This window comes from Pongo abelii, chromosome 1, assembly GCF_028885655.2.
Source record: "Pongo abelii isolate AG06213 chromosome 1, NHGRI_mPonAbe1-v2.0_pri, whole genome shotgun sequence".
In the NCBI taxonomy this organism is placed as follows: domain Eukaryota; kingdom Metazoa; phylum Chordata; class Mammalia; order Primates; family Hominidae; genus Pongo; species Pongo abelii.
Window position 1 is genome coordinate 98,524,079 of NC_071985.2, and position 23,277 is coordinate 98,547,355.

At 40.7% G+C, this 23,277-nt stretch overlaps 1 protein-coding gene across 1 annotated transcript; it reads left to right on the forward strand.

The window, feature by feature from the left end:
• The first annotated feature begins 1,825 nt into the window (after window positions 1-1,825).
• Window positions 1,826-5,002, forward strand: TCHHL1 (trichohyalin like 1). The gene is made up of 2 exons (XM_024243415.2): window positions 1,826-1,963; window positions 2,426-5,002. The coding sequence occupies exons 1-2, from the start codon at window positions 1,826-1,828 to the stop codon at window positions 5,000-5,002; spliced, it is 2,715 nt and encodes a 904-aa protein (XP_024099183.1).
• The last annotated feature ends 18,275 nt before the right edge of the window (window positions 5,003-23,277 follow it).

The following is a 23,277-nucleotide window of genomic DNA, read 5'->3' on the forward strand; positions in this document are numbered from 1 at the left end:
CTGTCTATTTCTTTCATCCTTTGACAAGGAGGCAAGGGTGTTTTAAAACATACTCTATTTTTAAAAAATATCTAAGAAAACCATTGAATCTAATTCCTATTTTTATTGAATATTTTCTACTAAGAAGGACCCAGATCTAGGAGACAATTAAAATGTTTGCCAGTTCAGCATCTCAGACTCACTTCTGTTCTCAGCTTGATGATTTCAACATCTCCCTTTCCTCTTTATAGGGAGAACACAGTAATACAGATTATTGGTTTCAAGCTCCTTGGATAGTAAAAATGTCTTTAGAAAGCAAATATCAATCACATTTTTAAAATAGCACAACTTAGGTAAGCAAGGTTTTGCACACGAAGCAAGAGATTTTTTTTTTTTTTCCCTAACTCTGCCTCTGGGCAAGGAGAGCAAAGCATTGAAACATCTGAATCAACTGGTATCTCCACTTTTGTCACATGGCTAAATGGGGGCCTTTATTTTTAAACACATGATTGACATCCGTCTCTCAGGTTTGGGTCAAATACAGGCCATCTTGCAGACAGACAGAGGAATCAGATGACTTATGAGATCCCTGCCAGCACTATGATTTGTCAGACAGAAATGTAATTATGTCCTTAGGTTAAAAAATGGGGGAGGGAAGCCAACACTACCTTGAAGAGCCTTCAAAACTATAATCTGCAAAAGTCAGTAAATGAATCAAGAAAACCCTTCCCCTTTCTTTTGATGCATCTGAAGCTAAGATTTAATTGAAACTGCCTAAAGAAGGAAATAAAATTAAGACAACTGACAACAGAGGAGGGGAGACTGGATTTGGTGGTGATGTCAGGTCATTAGACCCAGAGGGTGTCTCCTTCTTAACTGCGCAATTAGGACCTCAATAAAAGGTTCCAGCTCCTGCTGTCAGCTCACAGCCCGCTGCCCCACGTTCTACCTGCTCTCGCTTGTGAACTAGGTAAGTCCATATGCTTGAGCATACTTGGGATTTCAGCTGCTGTTTTGCTTATATGTGAGATTGCAAGAGGCTTTCAGAGGAAACACACTTTAAGTCTATGTCAACCCCTATTAATAATAACAAACTGGGAGCGCCAACCACCCAAATGCATTCTTTGATTATGGAACTTCTTTGATCATTTTCTTTTTTAAAAAAATATAAACTGTTTAGACGTCATAAGTATGAATATTATTCAACAAGGTACAGGATCAGATCTCTATTGCAATGAAAATGTAGAAGCATTTAAAGGATGGGAAATGAATGAATAAGGGGTCGGGACATGGAATCGTGTCTTCTTAGTTAAAGCATGTTGCTACCACCTGCAAACATAGGGGTTAATTTTCTTGGTGTGACTTATCTTTCCACTAGAAGCTTTACTAACTTTAAAGGTTATATCCTCCTAACCGCAGGAGGCTAGACTGAGCCGAAGGGAGAGGAGAGCAGACAGACACTCTTGTATGAGGCTGGAAGAATGGGTCCAACTCTATTGGCTTCATTTGTGCATTTCAATCCTTATGCTTGAGTTCTCTTATCACCTTCCTTTTACAATGAAGCTTTCTCTGAACACACGAATGTTGCTGTTTACTGAAGGGTGGGGTGAATTGTCTCTTCTAATACCTACCTATGCTGGGTCTGATTTCACCACAATGTCTGGTACAAAACTAAATCACCCCTGGAGTTCAGATATAATATTCTAAGATACAGAATAGAGCAGGGGTTGCAGTGGAGACAGGGGAGGAACAAAAAGGATAATCTTGGTATCTCCTCCCTGAAGGACCCATCCTGGAAAATGAGCTTTGTTTATTCTTTCTCACAGCCTCTCCTGAGTTTGTAAAGATGCCTCGGCTCCTGAGAAATGTCCTCTGTGTAACTGAGACATTCCACAAATATGCCAGTGAGGACAGTAACGGGGCAACACTGACCAGCAGAGAGCTGAAACAACTCCTCCAGGGCGAGTTTGGGGACTTTTTTCAGGTGAGCTGCTCACAGAGCTGTGTAAATTCTTTCCCACTCACCCTTTCTTTATAATCCAAGCAAGATGAGCATATGTGATCCCCATCCATTTTACACCTAGCTAACAGTTCTTAGCACTCACTGTCTCTTGAACAACTATTTTCAGTCTCAGTTCCATACTCTGTGCAATTACTTAGAGAAAAAGAGGTTTTCATCACTGGGATTATTGCTTCTGCAAAGCCGACTTCTGAAAGGAGTCATAAACAATTATGCATCAAAATGCAACTCACAAGTGTTGTAAATGCTCTTTCTCAGGCATAGCTCTCTGATGAAAAATGGCTTGCAGAACCAATAAGTTCTTGCTATTCTGGGAAAGTTAACCAGTTACTGAGGAATGAGGTCAGAAAAACAGGATTCTTGGGAAACACTTAGGACACTGGACCACATATAAATAAGCTGATTTCTCACTGTGTTTTCATGTAGCCATGTGTCCTTCATGCTGTGGAAAAAAATTTGAATCTTCTGAATATTGGTAGTAATGGCATCATCAGTTTTGATGAATTTGTTCTTGCAATCTTGAACTTGTTGAACCTCTGTTATCTTGACATACAATCGTTACTAAGTTCTGAACTAAGACAGGTGACTAAACCAGAGAAGGAGAAGCCAGATGATGTGGATCTTCAGGCAACCACCAGAGATGGTCAGTGGACTGCGGGAACTTCACCAACTCAAGAAGAGAGGATGCTTCCTTCAGGAATGGCATCATCATCTCAGCTCATCCCTGAAGAAAGTGGAGCAGTTGGAAATAACAGAGTGGACCCATGGAGAGAAGCCAAGACTCACAACTTTCCAGGAGAAGCATCTGAACACAATGACCATAAGAACCAACACCTGGAAGGAGATGAACAAAGTCAGGAAGTGGCCCAAGATATACAAACAACAGAAGACAATGAAGGCCAACTTAAGACAAATAAGCCAATGGCAGGATCAAAACAGACCAGCAGTCACACAAAGAGGAAGGGACAAGATAAGGAGATCTCCCGGGAGGGAGATGAGCCAGCCAGAGAGCAAAGTGTTTCCAAGATAAGAGACCAGTTTGGAGAACAGGAAGAAAACTTGGGAACCCAAAGTTCACCACCAAAAGAAGCAACACAAAGACCATCTGAAGATCAGGAAGTTAGAACAGAAAAGGAAAAACACTCTAACACACAAGAACCACCCCTACAAAGAGAAGATGAGCCCAGTTCAGAGCATGCTGACCTGCCAGAACAAGCTGCTGCCAGGACACCATCTCAGACACAGAAATCAACTGATCCCAAGGATGTCTGTATAACATTTGACACTCACGAACCAGGAAAGGATGCTGACCAGACACCAGCTGAGACAAAGAATTTGGGTGAACCTGAGGATTATGGCAGAACATCTGAGGCCCAAGAAAAAGAATGTGAAACAAAGGACCTGCCAGTCCAATATGGTAGCAGAAATAGTTCAGAAACATCTGATATGAGAGATGAAAGGAAAGAGAGGAGAGGTCCTGAGGCCCATGGAACAGCAGGGCAGAAAGAACGTGACAGAAAAACTCGGCCACTAGTCCTGGAAACCCAAACACAGGATGGGAAGTATCATGAACTCCAAGGATTATCAAAATCCAAAGATGCTGAAAAAGGCTCTGAGACACAATATCTAAGCTCAGAAGGAGGAGATCAGACTCACCCTGAACTTGAAGGAACAGCAGTCTCAGGAGAAGAGGCAGAACACACCAAAGAAAGCACAGCAGAAGCATTTGTGAACAGCAAAAACTCACCTGCAGCAGAAAGGACACTGGGAGCAAGAGAAAGAACACAAGATTTAGCACCACTTGAGAAGCAGTCTGCAGGAGAAAATTCTAGGGTCACCAAGACTCATGACAAACCAGTTGAGGAGGAGGATGGTTACCAGGGGGAGGACCCTGAGTCACCATTCACACAGAGTGATGAGGGGTCTTCTGAAACTCCCAACAGCCTGGCTTCAGAGGAAGGCAACAGCAGCTCAGAGGCAGGTGAACTGCCTATGCAAGGGGACTCCCAGAGTCAAGGGGACCCACATGGAGAGTCTGTGCAAGGAGGTCACAATAATAACCCAGATACCCAGAGGCAGGGAACACCTGGTGAGAAAAACAGAGCTCTGGAGGCAGTGGTGCCAGCAGTCAGAGGAGAGGATGTACAGCTCACAGAGGACCAGGAACAGCCTGCCAGAGGAGAACACAAGAATCAAGGCCCAGGGACCAAAGGCCCAGGTGCAGCTGTGGAACCCAGTGGACACTCAGAAGCACAGAAATCCACAGCAGGAGATGAAAATAGAAAGTCCCTGGAAATAGAGATCACAGGTGCCCTGGATGAAGACTTCACTGACCAGCTTTCCCTAATGCAGCTCCCTGGAAAAGGAGATAGCAGAAATGAATTAAAGGTCCAAGGCCCAAGTAGCAAAGAAGACAAAGGAAGGGCAAGAGAGGCCCAGAATACTCTGTTAAAAAGTCTAGATGAGGACAATTCAGCCTCCCTCAAGATACAACTTGAAACAAAGGAACCTGTAACATCGGAGGAGGAAGATGAAAGTCCCCAAGAGCTGGCAGGAGAAGGTGGTGACCAAAAAAGTCCAGCCAAGAAAGAGCACAATTCTTCAGTCCCCTGGCCAAGTCTTGAAAAGCAGATGCAGAGAGACCAAGAGCCCTGTTCTGTGGAGAGGGGTGCAGTCCATTCCAGTCCACTACACCAGTACCTACAGGAGAAGATACTGCAGCAAACAAACGTAACCCAAGAGGAGCATCAAAAGCAAGTTCAGATAGCCCAGGCATCAGGCCCAGAGTTTTGCAGTGCATCCCTCACCAGTGAGATCTCAGATTGTTCTGTGTTTTTCAACTACAGCCAAGCGTCACAACCATATACCAGGGGACTTCCACTTGATGAGAGTCCTCCTGGTGCACAGGAAACACCAGCTCCCCAGGCCTTGGAAGATAAGCAGGGTCACCCTCAGAGAGAGAGGCTGGTACCACAAAGGGAGGCAAGCACCACAAAGCAATGAATCATTATCATCTCAACATGCCCCCGATTTCTCTCCCAATCACCCTCAATACTCACGTGTACACATTCAGATGCAGATTAACAATCTTTTAAATTCCCTTCCTAAATTTCTACAAAAGCAAATAATAAAGTATTCAGCAGTGGGGGCCACCACTAAAGAAACATCTGAGCAAACAAATACAGTCATTAAAACTCCTACCAAACAATGCTACTTCCAAATGCCAAAATGGGCTTTGCATGAGACAGTTTATCTCAATGTACCTGTCATTAAAAATAGAAAAATTCCTTCCATATCTTTAGCAGGTGCCAGTTTTTCCAACTGATTCATTGAATTTAAAATAGAGCAGTAGGGAATTATGAGACTCTGCAATACTATCTCATAATCATAAAATATTAATTCATATATATATAGATTACTCTGCTTCATGACATTTCCTAGAAGTATTTCAAGTTCATCCTAAAATTGTATCCTTCAAAATAATTTTAGACAACACCATAACTTAATTATGATTTTCTAGCACTTGATTAAAGTAAATTTATGACTCTGCTCATGTTCAGGTGCAGCTGAGTCTATCGCCATGGATTCATTCTTTCAATTACTCATCCAACAAATTTTTGTTAAAGTATAATAATAATAATAATAATAATAAAAGAAAAAAAAGAAAAAAATAAATAAAATAAAATAAAATAAAAATAAATAAAATAAAATAAAATAAAATAAAATCTCACTCCTTACACAAACTTTTCATAGCTTTTGGCTCAAATAAACAATCAGAATAATTATGAGAGAAAACACAAATCTAAAGTATGTTTGATTTTATAAGAAGCTCTTGTAACCAACCATCCAGTGAGTCTACTAAGTGTTTACCTATATGGTTTGATGAGGGTATTAAATTAAAATTGATAATTAAACAACCTGATGATCAATTTCTTTTGTTGGTTCATTTTTTTCCCCCTCATTCTCCATCTTGCCTTGGAGACACTGATCAAAAACAAAAACAATCTTAGTTATTTGTGTTTTTTCAAAAGACTATAATTAAAGTATGATGCTCTTCGAGTTTAGTCATGACCCAGGAAAGGAATAAAATTGTTATCATACAATGTTTCCTGAAACCAAAAAGCAGTCCAATACTCCATCTCCCATTGCATTCTGCCTTCGAGGTTCAGTATTCTTCCACCTCAACCTTCATATTTTCCAGAGCCTAAAATCCAAGTATATAACCTCCCCCTCCAATATTTTCAGCTCTTTTCATTGTACACTGAAACATGAATTATATCCCTATCTGAAAAAAAATATTACTTTAAATGAGCAAGAGACATGAGACAATTCATAAAAAAGAAAAAAATATATATTTCTTTTAGCTTGTCTATGCTCTAGTATATATACACACACACAAACACACATATATACTACACTAGAGTATAGACTTACTAAAAGAAAAAATTATATATACAATTTTTTAGTTTATAAAATTATATACATAATTTTTAGCTTATAAAATTATATACATAATTTTCAGTTTATAAAATTATATATAATTTTTATTTATATATAATTATATATAATTTTAGTATAAATAAATATATACATACTAGAGCATAAATTCATCATCCCTTTTGGCAAGCGATGTGGCAATAGGTATCTGAGTCCATAAAAATGAAAAACTTCATTATTAATAAATTCACAAAAGAAGCTATACAGATGGCCAATAAACATTTGAAATCCGCACTAGAATTGAAGAAAATGTGAATGACAAAACAGCTCCAGTGGCAGTGGTGCTGGCAGTCAGAGGAAAGGGTGTGCAACTCACAGAGGAACAAGAACAGCCAAAAAGCAGAAACGTTTACCTATATGGTTTGCTGAGGGCATTAAATAAATGGGCAGTGGTTCATGCCTGTAATCCCAGCACTTTGGGAAGCCAAGGCAGGAGGATCACTTGAGCTCAGGAGTTTGAGACCAGCCTGGACAACATAGTGAGACCTAATCTCTGCTAAAATAGAAAAAGAAATCAAAATTTTCTGTACTAAGCATATTTTATTTTCTTAACTGAAAAAATTAAAAACTTTATAGCAACAATTTTTAAACATTCTATTGGCATTCTAGCAATCAGCCCTAATAGAATGGTGGGCAGAATGAAGAAAAGTTTGCTGAATATATATATATATATGTTTTTGCCATCATCCTTCAAGAAGTATTCCTTTGAAGGTGATGTTGCCCTCCATCCAACAAGCCTAAAGACCTCCAGCTTCCACAGTTCTGGACATCAGGCACTGATGACTGTCTTTCATGAAATACTCCCTTCAGTGGTCTTTCCCCATCTCCCTAGTTAATTCCTCTCATCCAGTTCCCAAGACTGTGCCCCCTTTTCAAGGACTCTTCTTTTTATGAACTTTCTCCTCGTGAGAACCCATGCTTGGTCCAACTTACTATTATCTCTTTCACACTGATGAGTCTCAATTCACCTTGTTCAAACCTGACTGTGCACTTCAATCCAGTCTCTACAAATGCTCACAGATATGACGCCTTCTATTGTCAACCACTTCCAGACAAACTGGCTTGTCTTCTCAATTTCCTTCCTACTGTCATTCTCTCAATCTTCATTCTATCACGCTTCAAAGGCACAAACTTTGGAATCATCATTTGCCTTGTCTTATTCTTCATATCTAATCCACTGTGTTATCTCAATAGTTTTTCTTAAGTCCATATTCTAGATCCATCTTTCATTCTCCATTCCCTGTAGGACTTCATGTACCCTCCACCTAAAATGATATCTTTCCCTGCAACTTTTCCTGAATGACCAATCCCGTTTGTCTTATGGGATCTGATGCCAATGACACTTTATTCATTCATTCCAAATTTTCTTTTAAAAAAAAAATCCATGTTAGTGCCAGATATTAGGTGAAGAATTAGGGATACAACAGTGTCCAAAACAAGTTAGCTCGTCATCTTGGAACTTGTATTCTACTGAAGGAAGGGAGAGACAAACAATAATAAATAAACAAGACAATTCCAGGTAATAATGGAAGACAATGTGATACAGAGGAGGCAGGGGAGCAGGGAGGCAGAGGCAGGCAGAACGCAGCTCCAGAGTACTACTTGAACCCTTCCTGATGCCCTGGCCAGAGCAGATCTTATCCTCCTCTGAACTCCATAGTCTTTATTTGTGCTATTTAAAAAAATCATTCTTTATTGAGTTATAATTATTTGTGTGCTTGTCTAAGCTCTCCTTTTAGACTATAAACTCCTTGATGGCAAGGCTCACAACTTACACATCTTGCTATTCTTCAGTAGCATGAAGTTTAGCGTTTAGCGCCAGATGTTTTTTTTTTTTTTTTTTTTTTTTTTTTTTTTTTTTTGGAGATGGAGTTTCGCTCTTTTCCCCAGGCTGGAGTGCAATGGCATGATCTCAGCTCACTACAACCTCCGCCTCCCAGGTTCAAGCGATTCTCCTGCCTCAGCCTCCCAAGTAGCTGGGATTACAGGTGCCTGCCACCATGCCCGGCTAATTTTTTGTATTTTTAGTAGAGACGGGGTTTCACCATGTTGGCCAGGACGGTATTGATCTTTTGACCTTGTGATCCACCCGCCTCAGCCTCCAAAAGTGCTGAGATTACAGGCGTGAGCCACCGCACCCGGCCACACCAGATGTATTCTACGGTTTCAATAAATGTTTGTTGAATACATAAGTGAGTGCGTATATCATTGCAACAGCCTCTTCTTAGCTGTCCCCCTGCTTCCTGTCCAGTCCCCATTCAATCACTCATGAATTTTGCAAAACACTGTTTGCACCTTTTCACCTCCCTCTGTTCAAGACCTCTCGATGACACTTTATGTTTTCCTACAGGCCACATCAAGTTTAAACTGATCAGACTCTCTATAATCTATCTCTCTAATTACAATTTACCACTAGTTTCTGTAGAAATCTTTCCGAAGCCATAGATTGGTCATCTAACTGTCTTTTAACTTTCAACCCTCACCTTAATCATTTAAATTCTATCCTATTAAGTTTACAGGGACATTGTTGGGATTGAATTCAGTCATTCATTAATTTTATTTGAACATATTTATTAAGCACTGGTCATGTGCTAGGCACCATGGTGTACACTGGACATGCCTGAGTGAATGGAACAGTCATGGTCCCTGCACTCATGTCTCTGCATAAGAGAGGTGGTCTTAAGACAGAAAGTTCTGCAAAGAGCTATTCAAAGGCAAGTTGTTAGTAGTAGTATTACTTCCAGCTCCATGCCTCTGCTCTTGTGGTCACCCTCCCTGAAATGTTTTTTTAATTTCCTCTCTACTTCCTCAATTATACCTCTCCTTCAAGTCCTAAACTAAATCTGACCTCCACTAGAAAGCTCACACTGATCTTTTAACTATTATATCATTCATAGCCTGCACCATCCAGATTAATACTTTAATATTTACTAGCTAATATTACTCACTAATTGTTCTCAGCATTATTTCCCCAAACAAGTAGATTACAAGCCACTGAAGAGAAGGGATAATTTTCATACCCCAATACCCCAAGTGTCCTTGAGTAAATTACTTAACTTCTGTGACCTCAGTATCTGCCTGTATAAAATGTTATTATAACTCACAGTTATTGTGAAGAATTAAAAAGAAATAGAGCTAGTATGCAGAAGATACAAAGTATGCCTATAAGTCAATGAGTAAAAGGCAATCTCTTTTCTTAAAAAAAAAAAGGAAAAGACAGAAAAGAAGATATTTTTAAAGCCAATAAAAAAGATACTGGCTCAACCTCATCAGATATCAGATAATTGCAAATTAAATCATGTTGAGAACCACTCATACCTATCAAATGTCTGAAATTTACAAGCATTATTACAATAATGTCAAGTGTGTGCAAAGATATAGAGCAATTAGAACTCTCACACTAGTAGCAGGAGAATAAATTGATATAATAATCATCTAGGAGAACTGTAGGACAATATCTCTAAAGCTAAACATATGCAAACTCCGTAACTAAGTAACTTCAGCCCAGGCAGATAACTCAACAGAAATGCACCAAAAGACATGCTGAAAAATATTCATTGCAGCAAGGTTTGTTACACCCCAAAGGAGAAGACAATCCAAAGATCTATTAACTGAAAATGGACAACAACAAATTGTGCTATATTCACACAATGCACTATTATACAGCAATGAGACCGAAAGAATTAAAGCCATATGCCACAACATAGAAGAACTTCACAAGCATAATGTTGACAAAATTAAGCCAGACACAAAATCTTTCATACTGAGTGGCCGCATTTACATAAAGTTCAAAACCAACAACCAAAAGAAAACCCTGATCTATGGCATTAGAAGTCAGGATAATGGTACCACTAGGGAGGAGGGAGGCGAAAGAACATGGGAACTTTCAGAGTCCTGATTAATATTCTATTTCTTTATTTGGGCAGTGGTTACATGGAAGTGTTTACTTTGTAATAATTCATCGTTGTACACTTATGATCTGAATATTCTTCAATAAGAAAATGTGTTTAAAGAGAATAAGTGGAACAATACATATGAAAGTGCCCAGCAAACCACCTGGCATTAGTAGATGCTTAATATGTATCTGTTTACTATTTAACATTGAACCTGGAATAGTACCAAATATGAGAGACACTTTATTCATCTATTAACTTAACAATTGACCACCTATTAAACTATGTATACAGGGTATATGGTGATTAACAAAATAGACAATTCATAATAGCTTTCACCGAGTTACATACTGAAGTCGGATCCTTAATTTTTTTATGCCCATTGAATAAAACCTCCTCATTCATGTGCTCAATTTTTTCCAAAACTATAAGAAATACACATGTGAAACTCACCACTTCTTTGGCTGTCAAAATGCTGTTGAGAAGTTTGTCCATTTTATCATGCGGTACCCACCTTTATAAAGTCCCCATGAGATATTCATTTTAGAATTCAGTCCTGAGAAATGCTCTCTTTTGCCACAAAAAGCGTACATAGTTATCTTACTTTCTGATTGTGAAGGCCATATAACTGATGGTGTTTTCCTTTGGGAATTGCTGTCAGAAATCCCTGAGCCAAGACTGAAGAGTAATAACAGCAATTGTGTTGACCCTCTTGGTTGACAAATTTGAATTTTCCTTTTTCCTAGTTCTAATTTTCTACTTTTTTTATATAACCACTTTACTGTGTATGATAAGCTGCTTCAAATCTATATGAAGAGGCTGTAAATAAATAACACTAAAAAGGGAAAATTAAGTCTCTCTCAAAGACTACTTTATAAGTAGTGGATAAAGACATACTTTGGTTTATATACAGTGATATATGTTTCTAGTTTTACAACCACTCTTTTTTTTTTCCTTTTTTTATTATTATTATTATTATTATACTTTAGGTTTTATGGTACATGTGCACAATGTGCAGGTAAGTTACATATGTATACATGTGCCATGCTGGTGCGCTGCACCCACCAACTTGTCATCTAGCATTAGGTATATCTCCCAATGCTATCCCTCCCCCCTCCCCCCACCCCGCAACAGTCCCCAAAGTGTGATGTTCCCCTTCCTGTGTCCATGTGTTCTCATTGTTCAATTCCCACCTATGAGTGAGAATATGCGGTGTTTGGTTTTTTGTTCTTGCGATAGTTTACTGAGAATGATGATTTCCAATTTCATCCATGTACCTACAAAGGACATGAACTCATCATTTTTTATGGCTGCATAGTATTCCATGGTGTATATGTGCCACATTTTCTTAATCCAGTCTATCATTGTACAACCACTCTTAATGCCAGGAATATGTTTGTCAGGATCTAGGTTAGGAAGGTGGAAGAAAGAGCCACGGACATTCAGACACCAGTCAGAGATATCATACCCTGCAAAGAGAACCCAGAGTTTTACATAAGGACCCAAATGCAGCTTCCAACAGCCACATCCACTCTGTCCTTAGAGTCAATTTGACCTCATCAGGATTTGCCATCACTAATCAGTCAATAAGCAGTTAATGACCACACACTGTGACTCCCCCATTGGCAACCTTTAGTTCTTTTTTGGAACAATAAACAGATAATCACTAATGGAACCCAGACCCATTTCAAGTGTCAAGTAGTTAAGAAGAAGAACAAAATTTGATCTCTACCCCCAAGTAGCTCACAATATAATTAAGACAAGACCTGCTCGTGAAACAAGTGGAGAGCACACAACTCAGGGCATGTATAAAGTTTCATCATCCAACTCCTGCCAAATGCCTCAGTGCAGGCCTGGCTGGGCATGGCACCCATAATCAGTGTAGAAACTTTTTTTCAGGGGGGCAAAATATGGTAGTTAGAGTTGTTGACTTGTTTTTCAACAAATATTTACTACATGACTACCACCTGGTAAGCAATTTCTAGGTGTTGGGAATAAAGCGGTGAACAAAGCAGACCAAGTTCCCGCCCTCACGTTTCTACATTCTAATGGGGAAAATAGAAAATAAACAGATAGACAAACAATTATATACTAACTCATGTGGGATAAATGTTAGGGAGAGTAAAAAGCAGAGTAGAAGGGTAGGGAGGGAGTCAGGGGAAGTGAGAGTGTTGATGGTCAGATGACACCTGAACAGAGACCTGCAGAAGGTGAGAAAGGAAACCATGCACTTCAGAAAAGAGCACTTTAACAGAGGAAACAGCACGTACTAAGGCCCGGAGATGGGCATGCCTAGCACATTCAAGGAACAACAAGGAGGATGGTATGGTAGGAATGTCATGAGCAATGATGGTGACAGTCGGAGAAGAGGAGGTCAGCGAAGTGTGGACCTAACCAAGTCACCAGGGAAGGCTCCCAGGAGAAGATGGAGCTTGGCCAGCAGGGATGGGCCTGGTTCCACTCAGGCCAAAAGGAACAGCATTAACAAAGGCATGGAGGCAGGCAAGAGGGTGTGGTGCCCAGAGAGCCAGGAGTACAGTCAATCCTATTCCAGATATGGGCAAACAGGAGAGAAGCCTGGATGGTGAGGAGGGCCTGTGATGGAGTCTCCTAAAAACAGCCATAAACATTATTTTTTGAGGGCTTGTCAAAGCACTGAGATAGGAGTTGCAACCCCAGCACTGTCCTTTCCACAAGGACCCATCCTAGGCACCATTTTAAGGAAAGAAAGTAAAAATAGAAAGAAAACAGAATTTGAAGAAAAGACGGAATTCTTCCATCACTATTGATATATGTCTGGGTGTGTATGTTGCCTGAAGGGGCCAGCAGGCTTCATGACAATATTAGGATTGTCCAGAACCTCCAGAAAATATCACATGCATTTCTTCCTGACCTCCACAAACCACTGAAGGAGAAACCGGGGAATGTTTCAGAGCCAACTCTGAGGGTGGCTGACGACACACAACTACCCCTGAAGGGACCCCCACAAAGATGGACAGGAGTTTCTTTGAGGTCTATGTCTGGGCAAGTGGAGCATGAGGATGAGGATACCTGGAGGCTGAGAGAGGGAGCCTGAGGCAGACAGGAAGTCTTTCAGCAGCAATGCTTCTTTGCTGAGCTCTTTAGATCAAGCTTAAAGCTCAGGCGTTTTTGTAAAGCCATGAGAATATTCTGGTTTTCACTGGGTGGGTTGAGGTGGTTTTGAAACACAGAATCTGAAACTTGCCCAACCGAGTTACTAGCTCTACTTGAGTGAACTGCAGGACAATAATTTTTCTCAAACCAGGGTTTAGTTAACTGTTCCTCACCATTCCCCTCACTTCTCCATGATTCTGTTCCAGGCCTGGGAGTGGTGTGGAATCAGATCAAGGAGTTCATGTGGTTTCTGGTCTCAAGAAGCATACAGTCTGGCCCAGGAGATGAAGCTAAACCACGGGAGAAAACCACATGCAGACTTGTGTACCATGTCCACCTTGGTTTCCTCTACTTCTAAAGATGGAAAAGCTCGGAAAGAAAAACACCAAACTGATAATGGTCATTGCCTCTGAGAAGAATAAAAGGGAATCAGGAGAGACAGTAGTAGTCAAAGAAGTCTTAGATGTCATCAAGTAATGTTTCAATTTTTTCAAGGATCAGGAATGTATGTATTATTTGTGTATAAATAAAAATTACTTTGAGATCTATAATTACTTCCATATGTTTTAATCACAAACAAGAAAACCATACCCCATACTGATTTGGGTCTTACTTAAAATCCTTAACAATCATAGTTTCAGAAAAATGTCCTGATACATAAGGAAAGTCAGTTAAATGTTAACATTCTTTGGCCACTGGGTTTATTATCTTCTTCTAAGAAAGACCCAAGGGATGAGAATTTTCTGCTTTTTTCCATTTTCTGATCAAGAAAAGCTTGACTGAGCTGACCAAGAACATGTCAAGGATCTGAGAGTCCCCCGCCATGCCCCAGTTCATTCAGTTACATCCCTTCCTAATTGTGCACATGTTTAGGGGAGCCTACATTTCTGTAATTACTGGCCCCAGTGTATTTTTAAAAGCCTCATTCAGATGGAACAAATTCTTTGCATTTAATCATGCTGAACCTCATAATAAACATAATAACTGGGATTGGCACGGTGCTTTTCTTCAGATGAGCTTAAAACACGTTATAATCCAATGCTTCCCTGAGCCACACCGTATCCTTATGACACATCCAAGAAATAGTGACCACTAGATCCCACTGCTGAGGCTCAGAGAGATTTGGTAAGATGCCTGAGGTCACAGAGCAGGCAGAGTCCAAATGTGCACTCAGGATAGCCACCCCCAGCAGCGACTCCTCCAATCACCAAGCTTCTCCTACAGACAACTTGATGCCTTCAAATGACTCTGGCAGTCTCCTCTTATCTGTAATCATGGCTGTAGACACTTTCCAGGAAACTCCTCCCAGGCAGTGTCAAGACAAACCTTGACGCTGAGGGGCAAAGACCTCGTCACCAGAAGAATGTCACCACAGAAGTCATTCTGTCACCATTGCGCATGGACTCTGGGTCAGAAAATGTCCTGTTCATACAGGCAGTGTGGGTGGTAAAGCATGGGCCCTGGCACCAAGCAGGCCTCCCCACTGTGTGACTATGGCAGGCTATCACCTGGTGTGGACACACAGTAAGCGTCTCTTTCCCTTCTCATAGCAAGAACTGGATGCATTCGTTTTCGATCTACTTGGCTTTTATTTTCCCTGATAGAAACTAATAAATGTTTAGGTAAAAGAATGAAAGAGAAGATCAAACTGAATGGAGACTTCAGGTCTGAAACAAATGGGGTGGGAGTAGAGAGGTGGAAGAGACAGAGGTAAGAAAAGGCACACAAAGAAAGGGACAATGAGAAACAGAAAGAGATAGAAATGTTGACAGGGAGGAAGACAAAAGGAAGACAGACCAGCTACTCGGGAGGCTGAGGCAGGAGAATGGCGTGAACCCCGGGGGTCGGAGCCTGCAGTGAGCCAAGATCGCGCCACCGCACTCCAGCCTGGGCAACAGCGAGACTCCGTCTCAAAAAAAAGGAAGACAGAAAAGAGAACAGAGAGAGACCATCAGAAAATGAGAAAGAGAGGAGAAAAGCAAGAAGGCCCAGGAATCAGATGAGCCAAACTCAGGAGAGAAGGGCAGCAGACCACGTGTGTCAGCAACAGCAGCCCGGAGACCACAGGCAAACCAAGAAGCTGCAGCTCTGGCTGCCAAAGATGATTTACCAAGAGGGTGGGGAGACATTTGCACAAGGATAATTCCTCTCAAAAGCAAGGCTTTTCAAAGCAAGAATTATAATTATCTCTGTTACTCTTATTAATCACTCTGACGGCAACTAATGACCACACAGAGCCCGTTCATCAGGCTCCTGCCCTTTAGACACACAGGGAGAAAGACCTCCCTCCTCCTCCTTCAGTAGTCACCCATGCCTGGGGCTGTCTGAATACAGGCAAGAAAGAGTTTCCTACACAAATTCAAAAATAATGAAATATTATTGAGTCAAGTATCTGGAATATTTCCTCACAGAAACTATTTTGTTTTGTTTTGAATAGATAATACACTTTAGACATTCTAGAAAAATAAACTCCCCAGGGCCATGGGGATGTTCAGGAGAGAAACTGAAGAGAAGACATTTTATATTTTTATTACAGACACCAGGAAAACCTCAAAATATCTTTATTACATACAATTTTAGAAGTCATGTAGGAGACTTGAAAACAAACAAACCAAATTAGATGTAAAAAAGATTTAGGATCCAGGCTTGTGTTGCTTTGGGAAATAGCAGTAGCCTATGGCCTCAGTATCCCCACGCAGGAAAGGTGTCTCCTTGTGGAGCTATTCTCAAAATCAGGGTGAGCAGCAAAAAAAAAGAGCTACCATGCTCCTCAGGAAATACATTTGCCTGTATTCACTTATCTGATTTTATAGCTCTTCAAACTGTTTGTCATATCCACAGGCTATTAAAGATTTCTCCAGTACTGCTCACCTCATAGCCATTAACAAGATGATAGAACCAGCTATCTCTAAGAGAATCCTACAGAATGTCTGCAGTAAAGGTGGGTGGAGGGGGAGCTGTGGGAGGGAGAGCATCAGGAAGAGTAGCTAATGGGTGCTGGGTTTAATATCTTGGTGATGGGTTGATCTGTGCAGCCAACCACCATGGCACACGTTTACCTATGTAACAAACCTGCACATCCTGCACATGTACCCCAGAACTTAAAATAAAAATTGATAAATTTTTAAAAGGTGAGTGGGAATTATTTTTAGTATCATAAAGGATTATGTTAGAGTACATCCACCTATACGTAATTTCTTCAGAAACAAAGAAACTATTTATAAGCTGGTGAAATTGAAAATGGTTTTTAATTTTCAAGCAGTGACGTTTCAACAGACCACCAACTCTGCAGCCCACAGATCCTCTCCTGTGTCCAACATTTTGCTACTATCACCATCAAATAAGAAAAGTTGTTATCTCTCACACAGGGCAAACATCTTATGCTTTGACAGCAGATAGACACAGGGAGACGGGTCATGAGGCACAGAACCACCCGCCAAAGGAATAGGCCAGGTGGGGATTAAGACAGACTCACGTTTGTGTTTTACATCACAGTATAGCAAGCATCTAATGCAACTGGGCACTTCAGCCTCAACATATCCAAATAAAATGTGCAATTACAGACAGTGAAAGAGATCTTGTTCATGACTAAAATGGCTCAGTTTAAGAACTCATTTTACTTGCAGGAGATGAGGCCACTATTGGTTCACACGGTTTTTCTTGAGAGTACTTCAGCACACTGTCAAGACATCCTGGTGGCACTATGGCCCCACAGGGATGTAAGAAGTAGCTGTCCCTCAGGAGCCAGGCTGCAGACACAGAACAAATGCAAAATAGGGGTGGCATTCAAGGAAATGCTGAGTTTAAAAGCCCCGCTTAGAGGAGAAACAGGTGGAATGGGGTTTGGTTGGCAATGATTCAGTCCATTATACACCAAGGGTGTTGTCTGCAAAAGACGTCACGTTAAAGGGTGTAATTAAAACCCCTATATAAGCACCAGGATCCCCAAGCCCAGTATTCCATGGGCTCTCAGGCCGGAGTCCTCTATTTCTCTTGGCAATTTAAGTAAGCTCTTTAAAAAAATTCTATTTCTGTTTTTATAAATGTTTTCCTTCCTTAGTATTCTTACAGACAATTAGACTGCGCAGATATAGCTTTGGCTTTCTGGAAAATTCTATGAAATTTCTAACACTGACAAGTTGTAATTAGAATGACAGGAGCAATATCCTAGTGGACTTTCCCCATGTTTTAAAAATACTGCTCTATCATCTTCAAGAACGGCATCATCTAAGAAGAGCTCCTGTCTTAGTCCCCAGCCACCGCTATGTGTAAATTATGAGACTGTCCTGAGATAACTGCATCTCCTCCTCCAAGCTTTGAATTCCTTGAGGAAAGGACCTATTTCTTATTCATCTCCCATTCCCAGAACACAACACAGTACTGGCACAAAGGAAGTTAAGAAATGCTTGCTGAGTCAGTTAATTCATTATTATTGCCATTGCAAAACTTTCTAGCTGCAAAGGATCTCAGAGGTCAGGTGGCCAGTAGTTATTGTGGCTGCAAAGGAATCAGTGGGGAGCTTTTTAAATGCAGAGTCTAGGACTCTACCCCAGACCTATTGAGCCACTCTCTCTGAAGGTGGGGCCTGGAGTGTTTATTTCTTTAAAGCTCCCCCTGGTGACTCTACAGTACAGCAAATTTGGGAACCACAGACCTAATCCAACATATCACTCAAATCAGGATTCACTCATTTGTTTCTGCACTCATTCATCAGGCATTTATTGAACTTCTACTATATTTGAGGCACTAGGATAAATAAAAAATAGATAAGACATGGTCCTGGCCCTCAAAGAACAATCTCTAAAGGAGTCAGATAAACAATCAAATAAATCGGATCTTTACACTGTAATTTACCTCCAAGAGATGAAGAAAGAAGGGATGATAGAGATTCAGAAAAATTAAACAAGTCGGGTATTCCTTGGTGCATTCCAGGTGCACTCCAGTTGGCAAAACAAGATGCCTCCCTATCTTCTGAGGAGCAGCATCAGTATCATCGACATTTTCCACAAGCACGCAGAGAGTGATGGAGACTGCCAGAGGCTGAACAAGACAAAACCCAAGACACTTCTCAGACAACAGTTTGGAATGGCCTTGGAGGTAAGAAGGACAGGGACTCACTCCTTGCACATTTACTCTTGTTACTTGGAACTGTCTTCTCAGCTCCAATGACACTACCCTCTCCTAGGTTTCCTCTTATGTCTCCAGCTGTTTCCTCTCAGAGTCATTTCAAGTTCCTCTTCCTCTGCCCATCACTTAAGGGTTGATATGCTCTGGAATTCTCTTCTCACTTTATGCATGTCTCCTGGGGATTTCATAGACTCTCCTTGCCTCAATCACTGTATGCTGAAACCACTCTCTGTATGCTGAAACTTTCAGTCAGCTTATCAACCAGATCTCTTTCCTGAGCTTCAGACCCATGGAGCATCTCCATTAGATATGGCACAAGCATTTCAAATTCAACCTGTACAAACCTCATCTTCCTTTTACATCCTATATCTAAACAAATACAGCAGCACTACGCATTCATTTGTCCAAGCCAATAACTTGGGTGCTAGCCTTGACACCTCCATCTATTTTACTTCTCACATCTAATCACATTACCAAGCCCTCCTGATTCTGACTTCTAAACAAATATCTCTCAGACCTGGCCACTTCTCTCCTCAACCACCGCTCCTGAAGTGTTCTAGGCCACCAGTATCTCTGACTTGAATTGTTGCAATAACCTCCTAATTGGTCTCTTCCCCCTCTATTCTTGTCCCTCCCTATCAATACTATCCACAATCTATTACCTACATGCAGCCAAAGTGACCCTATTTAGGTGTTTGTTATATAGGCTCCCATTTCACCCCTGTGGCACTTATTACAGTATGTTATAATTGCCTGTTTACTTGTCTATGAAGGCAGAGACCATGTCCTTTTGTGCTTTTATTTGTTTCTCTAGCCTGGGATCATTCCTGTCATATATTTATTAATTCATTTATGCAACTGATATTTACTTAGCATCACATACATTCCAGGTATCTTTGTAGGCTCTGGGAAGAGTAGCCAGCAAAACAGACATGGTTCCTGCCTTCAAAAAACTTATAGACAATAAACCAAATAAACATAACAATATATAGTTAAAAACAATATGGCCAGGCATGGTGGCTCATGCCTGTAATCCCAGCACTTTGGGAGCCCAAAGCGGGTGGATCACTTGAGGTCAGGATTTGGAGACCAGCCTGGCCAACATGGTGAAACCCCACCTCTACTAAAAATACAAAAATCTTAGCCGGGCGCGGTGGCAGACGCCTGTAGTCCCAGCTATGCGAGAGGCTGAGGCAGGAGAATGGCATGAACCCAGGAGGCAGAGCTTGCAGTGAGCCGAGATCGTGCCACTGCACTCCAGCCTGGGTGACAGAGCGGGACTCCATCTCAAAAAAAAAAAAAAAAAAAAAAAAATTCAGCCAGGCATGGTGACACATAGCTATAGTCCCAGTTACTCTGGAGGCCAAGGTAGGAGAATCACTTGAACCTGGGAGATGGAGGTTGCAGTGAGCAAGATAACATCACTGCATTCCAGCCTGGGCAACAGAGCGAGACTCCATCTCAAAAAATAAAAACGAAAAAAAGACAAACAAAACCAGTAATAAGAGTTATGTTCTGTTAGGAAGTCAGAAGAGATTCTTTAAGGAAATTACATTTAAGTCAAGACTTGAAGGACGTGTAAGAGTTGACTAGATGAAGAATAGGAAGTGTTCCAGGAAAAAAAAAAAGGAGTACTAATAAAGTCCTTGAGTAAGGAAATAGCTTTTGTGCTCAAGGAACTGGAAGTTCGGTGTGGCTGGGCAGAAAGAACGGCAGGAGATGAAAGTGGAGAGCCAGGCAGGGACTAAATCATGCAAAGCTTTTTCAACCATGTTAAGTAATTTAGATATTTTCCCCAAATGTGATAGGAAGGCATTAAAGAGTTTTGAGCAGAGGAATAATTAAATCTAAATCACAAATTTTTAAATTCACTTGGTGTTTGGATGGGCAAATTTTTAAATTCACTTGGTGTTTGGATGGGCAAAAGAAGAAGCAAAGAAACCACTATAGAACACTACTGCAGAGCTAGGCATGGTGGCTTGCACCTGTAATTCCAGCTACTTGGGAAGCTGGGGCAGAAGGATCGCTTGAGCCCAGGAGTTTGAGGCTATAGTGAGCTATGATCATGCCACTGCACTCCAGTCTGGGTGACAGAGTAAGACCCTGACTCAAAAAAAAAAAAAAAAGGCTACTGCAACAGTATTGGCAAAAGATGATGGTAGCTTGGATTGAGGGAGTCCAAACAATGGAAAAGGAAAGAAGTGGATGGATTGACAATACGTTTTGGAGGTAGAAACAAAAGGCTTTATTATGGACTGGACTGTAGGGGTAAATGAGAGGAAAGAATCAAATACAGCTACCAAGCTTCTGGCTTGAGAAACTGGAAGGACAGTGGTGCCATTTACTGAGATGGAGTGGACTTGATGAGAAATAGACATAAGAAGAAAATCAAGAGTTGGACATGTTGAATTTCTTCTACCTATGATATATCACAGAAAAGATGTCACTGAAGCAGTTAGACATACATGTCTGGAACTCAGAAGAGAGATCTGGCTTGCACAAAGACAAAAATCTGATTATCATCTGCTAATTGATGGTATGAAGCTATGGGAATAGATGAGAATGTAAAAACATAAGACAGGAAGAATGTCCTATACTAAATCCTGAGTAACTCCAACATTTAGAGGCTAAGTAGAAAAGGAAAAACGACGATAGAAAATTAAAACATGGGGCAAAAGATAGAGAATGAAAACCAGGAGAGTGGGATGTCATGAAATACAAGATAAGAATATGTTTGCAAAGGAAGGATTAGTCAGTTGTGTCAACTGAGGTCAAGTAAAGAAAAGATTGTGTCCACTGTATTTGGTACCAAGGAAACCACTTGGTATGGTGGTGAATGTGGATGCCAGAATGACACATATTAAGGGAGAATGAAGAGTAAAGAAGTGGAGACATTTACAGATAACTCTTTCAAGAAGCTTGGCAATAAATGGTGAAAAGAGATATTGGCTGGTAGAAAGAAAGAGATGTGAGATGTGAGAATGTGGTGCACAGGACTTTTTTTTTTTTTTTTTTTTTTAAATGGAGTCTTGCTCTGTCACCCAGGCTGAAGTGTAGTGGCATGATCTCCGTTCACTGCAACTTCTGCCTCCCAGGTTCAAGAGATTCTCCTGCCTCAGCCTGCTGAGTAGCTGGGATTACAGGCACCTGCCACCACACCTGGCTACTTTTTTAATTTTTAGGAGATATGGGGTTTCACCATGTTGGCCAGGCTGGTCTCGAACTCCTGACCTCAGGTGATCCGTCCGCCTCCTCAGCCTCCCAAAGTGCTAGGATTACAGGCATGAACCACTGTGCCTGTCCCACAGGAAATTTTTTAAAGTATGATAGCTAATAAAGCATACTGCTTCTCTGTCTGGAATGATCCAGTACAGACTAAAGCATCAAAAAGTCAAGAGAAAGAGAAATTCTCAGAAGTAACTCAGTCTTTTATAAAGTAAAGGGCATGAACTCGAGGGCACAAACAGATGGATTTGCTTTGGATAGAGAAAAACTTCCTCTACTGTCTCAGGAAAGAGTACACATTAAAGAAAGTTTGTTCCTTTGCTTGGATAAATGAGAGAGTTCTAGTTTGGTGACTTGGATTTCATTATAAAGCAGAGTCATCATTGAGAGTTGGGGGAAAAAAGGGTGTGTTAGTGGTTAATAAATATGTAATAAAATAATGCTATATTTTATTAATACTAGGAATATACATTTCAGTTACTGTGATCTCAAAATATAAAAATATACATAATACTGCCATAGAAAATAATATCCAGTGAAACAGCTATAAATAGAACTAGAAAACAGACCTCTTAAATGTCCCCTAAGGAATTTTCTTGGTAACAAAACATAAGAGAAGGAAAAAAATAACAAATGATTAATAAACTACTTTCTTGATTTTTTTCTCACAGAAAACAAATAATTCTGAGACAATAGAAAAAATCCTCCAACAGCTCGATCAAGATGGTCACGAAACAGTTGATTTCAGTGAATTCATTTTCCTGGTGCTTACAGTGACAAAAACCTATTATGCATGCATAAAACCTCTTCTCTGTCCTGAATTAAAGGAAATGGAGAGAAGATCTGAAATGCAAGGACGACAAGCAAAAGGACTCAAAGGCAGGCAACCAGACAAAGAAAAAATGTCAAGGGACAGATCAGAGCCGAGAGTCCCAGGATATTTGGAGACATAAAGTGAGAGACCAAATCCCAACACCCAGTGATGATGCGAGTCATGGAGTTAGAGCTCATAACCAAGAATCACAGCATGTTAGAAGACACCAAGTGAGAGACTTGAGCCCTGAACCACAAAATATTGGAAGACACCAGGTGACAGGCCAAGCCCAAATACCAAGCAGTGATAGGAGGGGCCAAGGGAGAAACTAGAGCCTAAGATACCAGGATGCTGGGAGACACCAAATGAGAGACCAGATGCCAACATCAAGGCATGACAGAAGGCATCAAATGAGAGACTGCAACCCAGCATCCCAGGACGTTCAAAGACACCACATAAGAAACCAGATCCCAACACTGAGGGATAATGGGACTCACGGAATGAGAAATCAGACCTTAGAATCTCAGAATGTTGGAAGACACCAAGTCAGAGAGAAGATTACAACACTGGGACCTGAGGGAAGTCAT

Excerpts from the sequence above, each read along its gene's own strand:
- TCHHL1 (XM_024243415.2), top strand. The coding sequence starts at position 1,826 with ATGCCTCGGCTCCTGAGAAATGTCCTCTGTGTAACTGAGACATTCCAC. Across the intron at positions 1,964-2,425 it reads AGTTTGGGGACTTTTTTCAG|CCATGTGTCCTTCATGCTGT; the intron begins GTGAGCTGCTCA and ends GTTTTCATGTAG.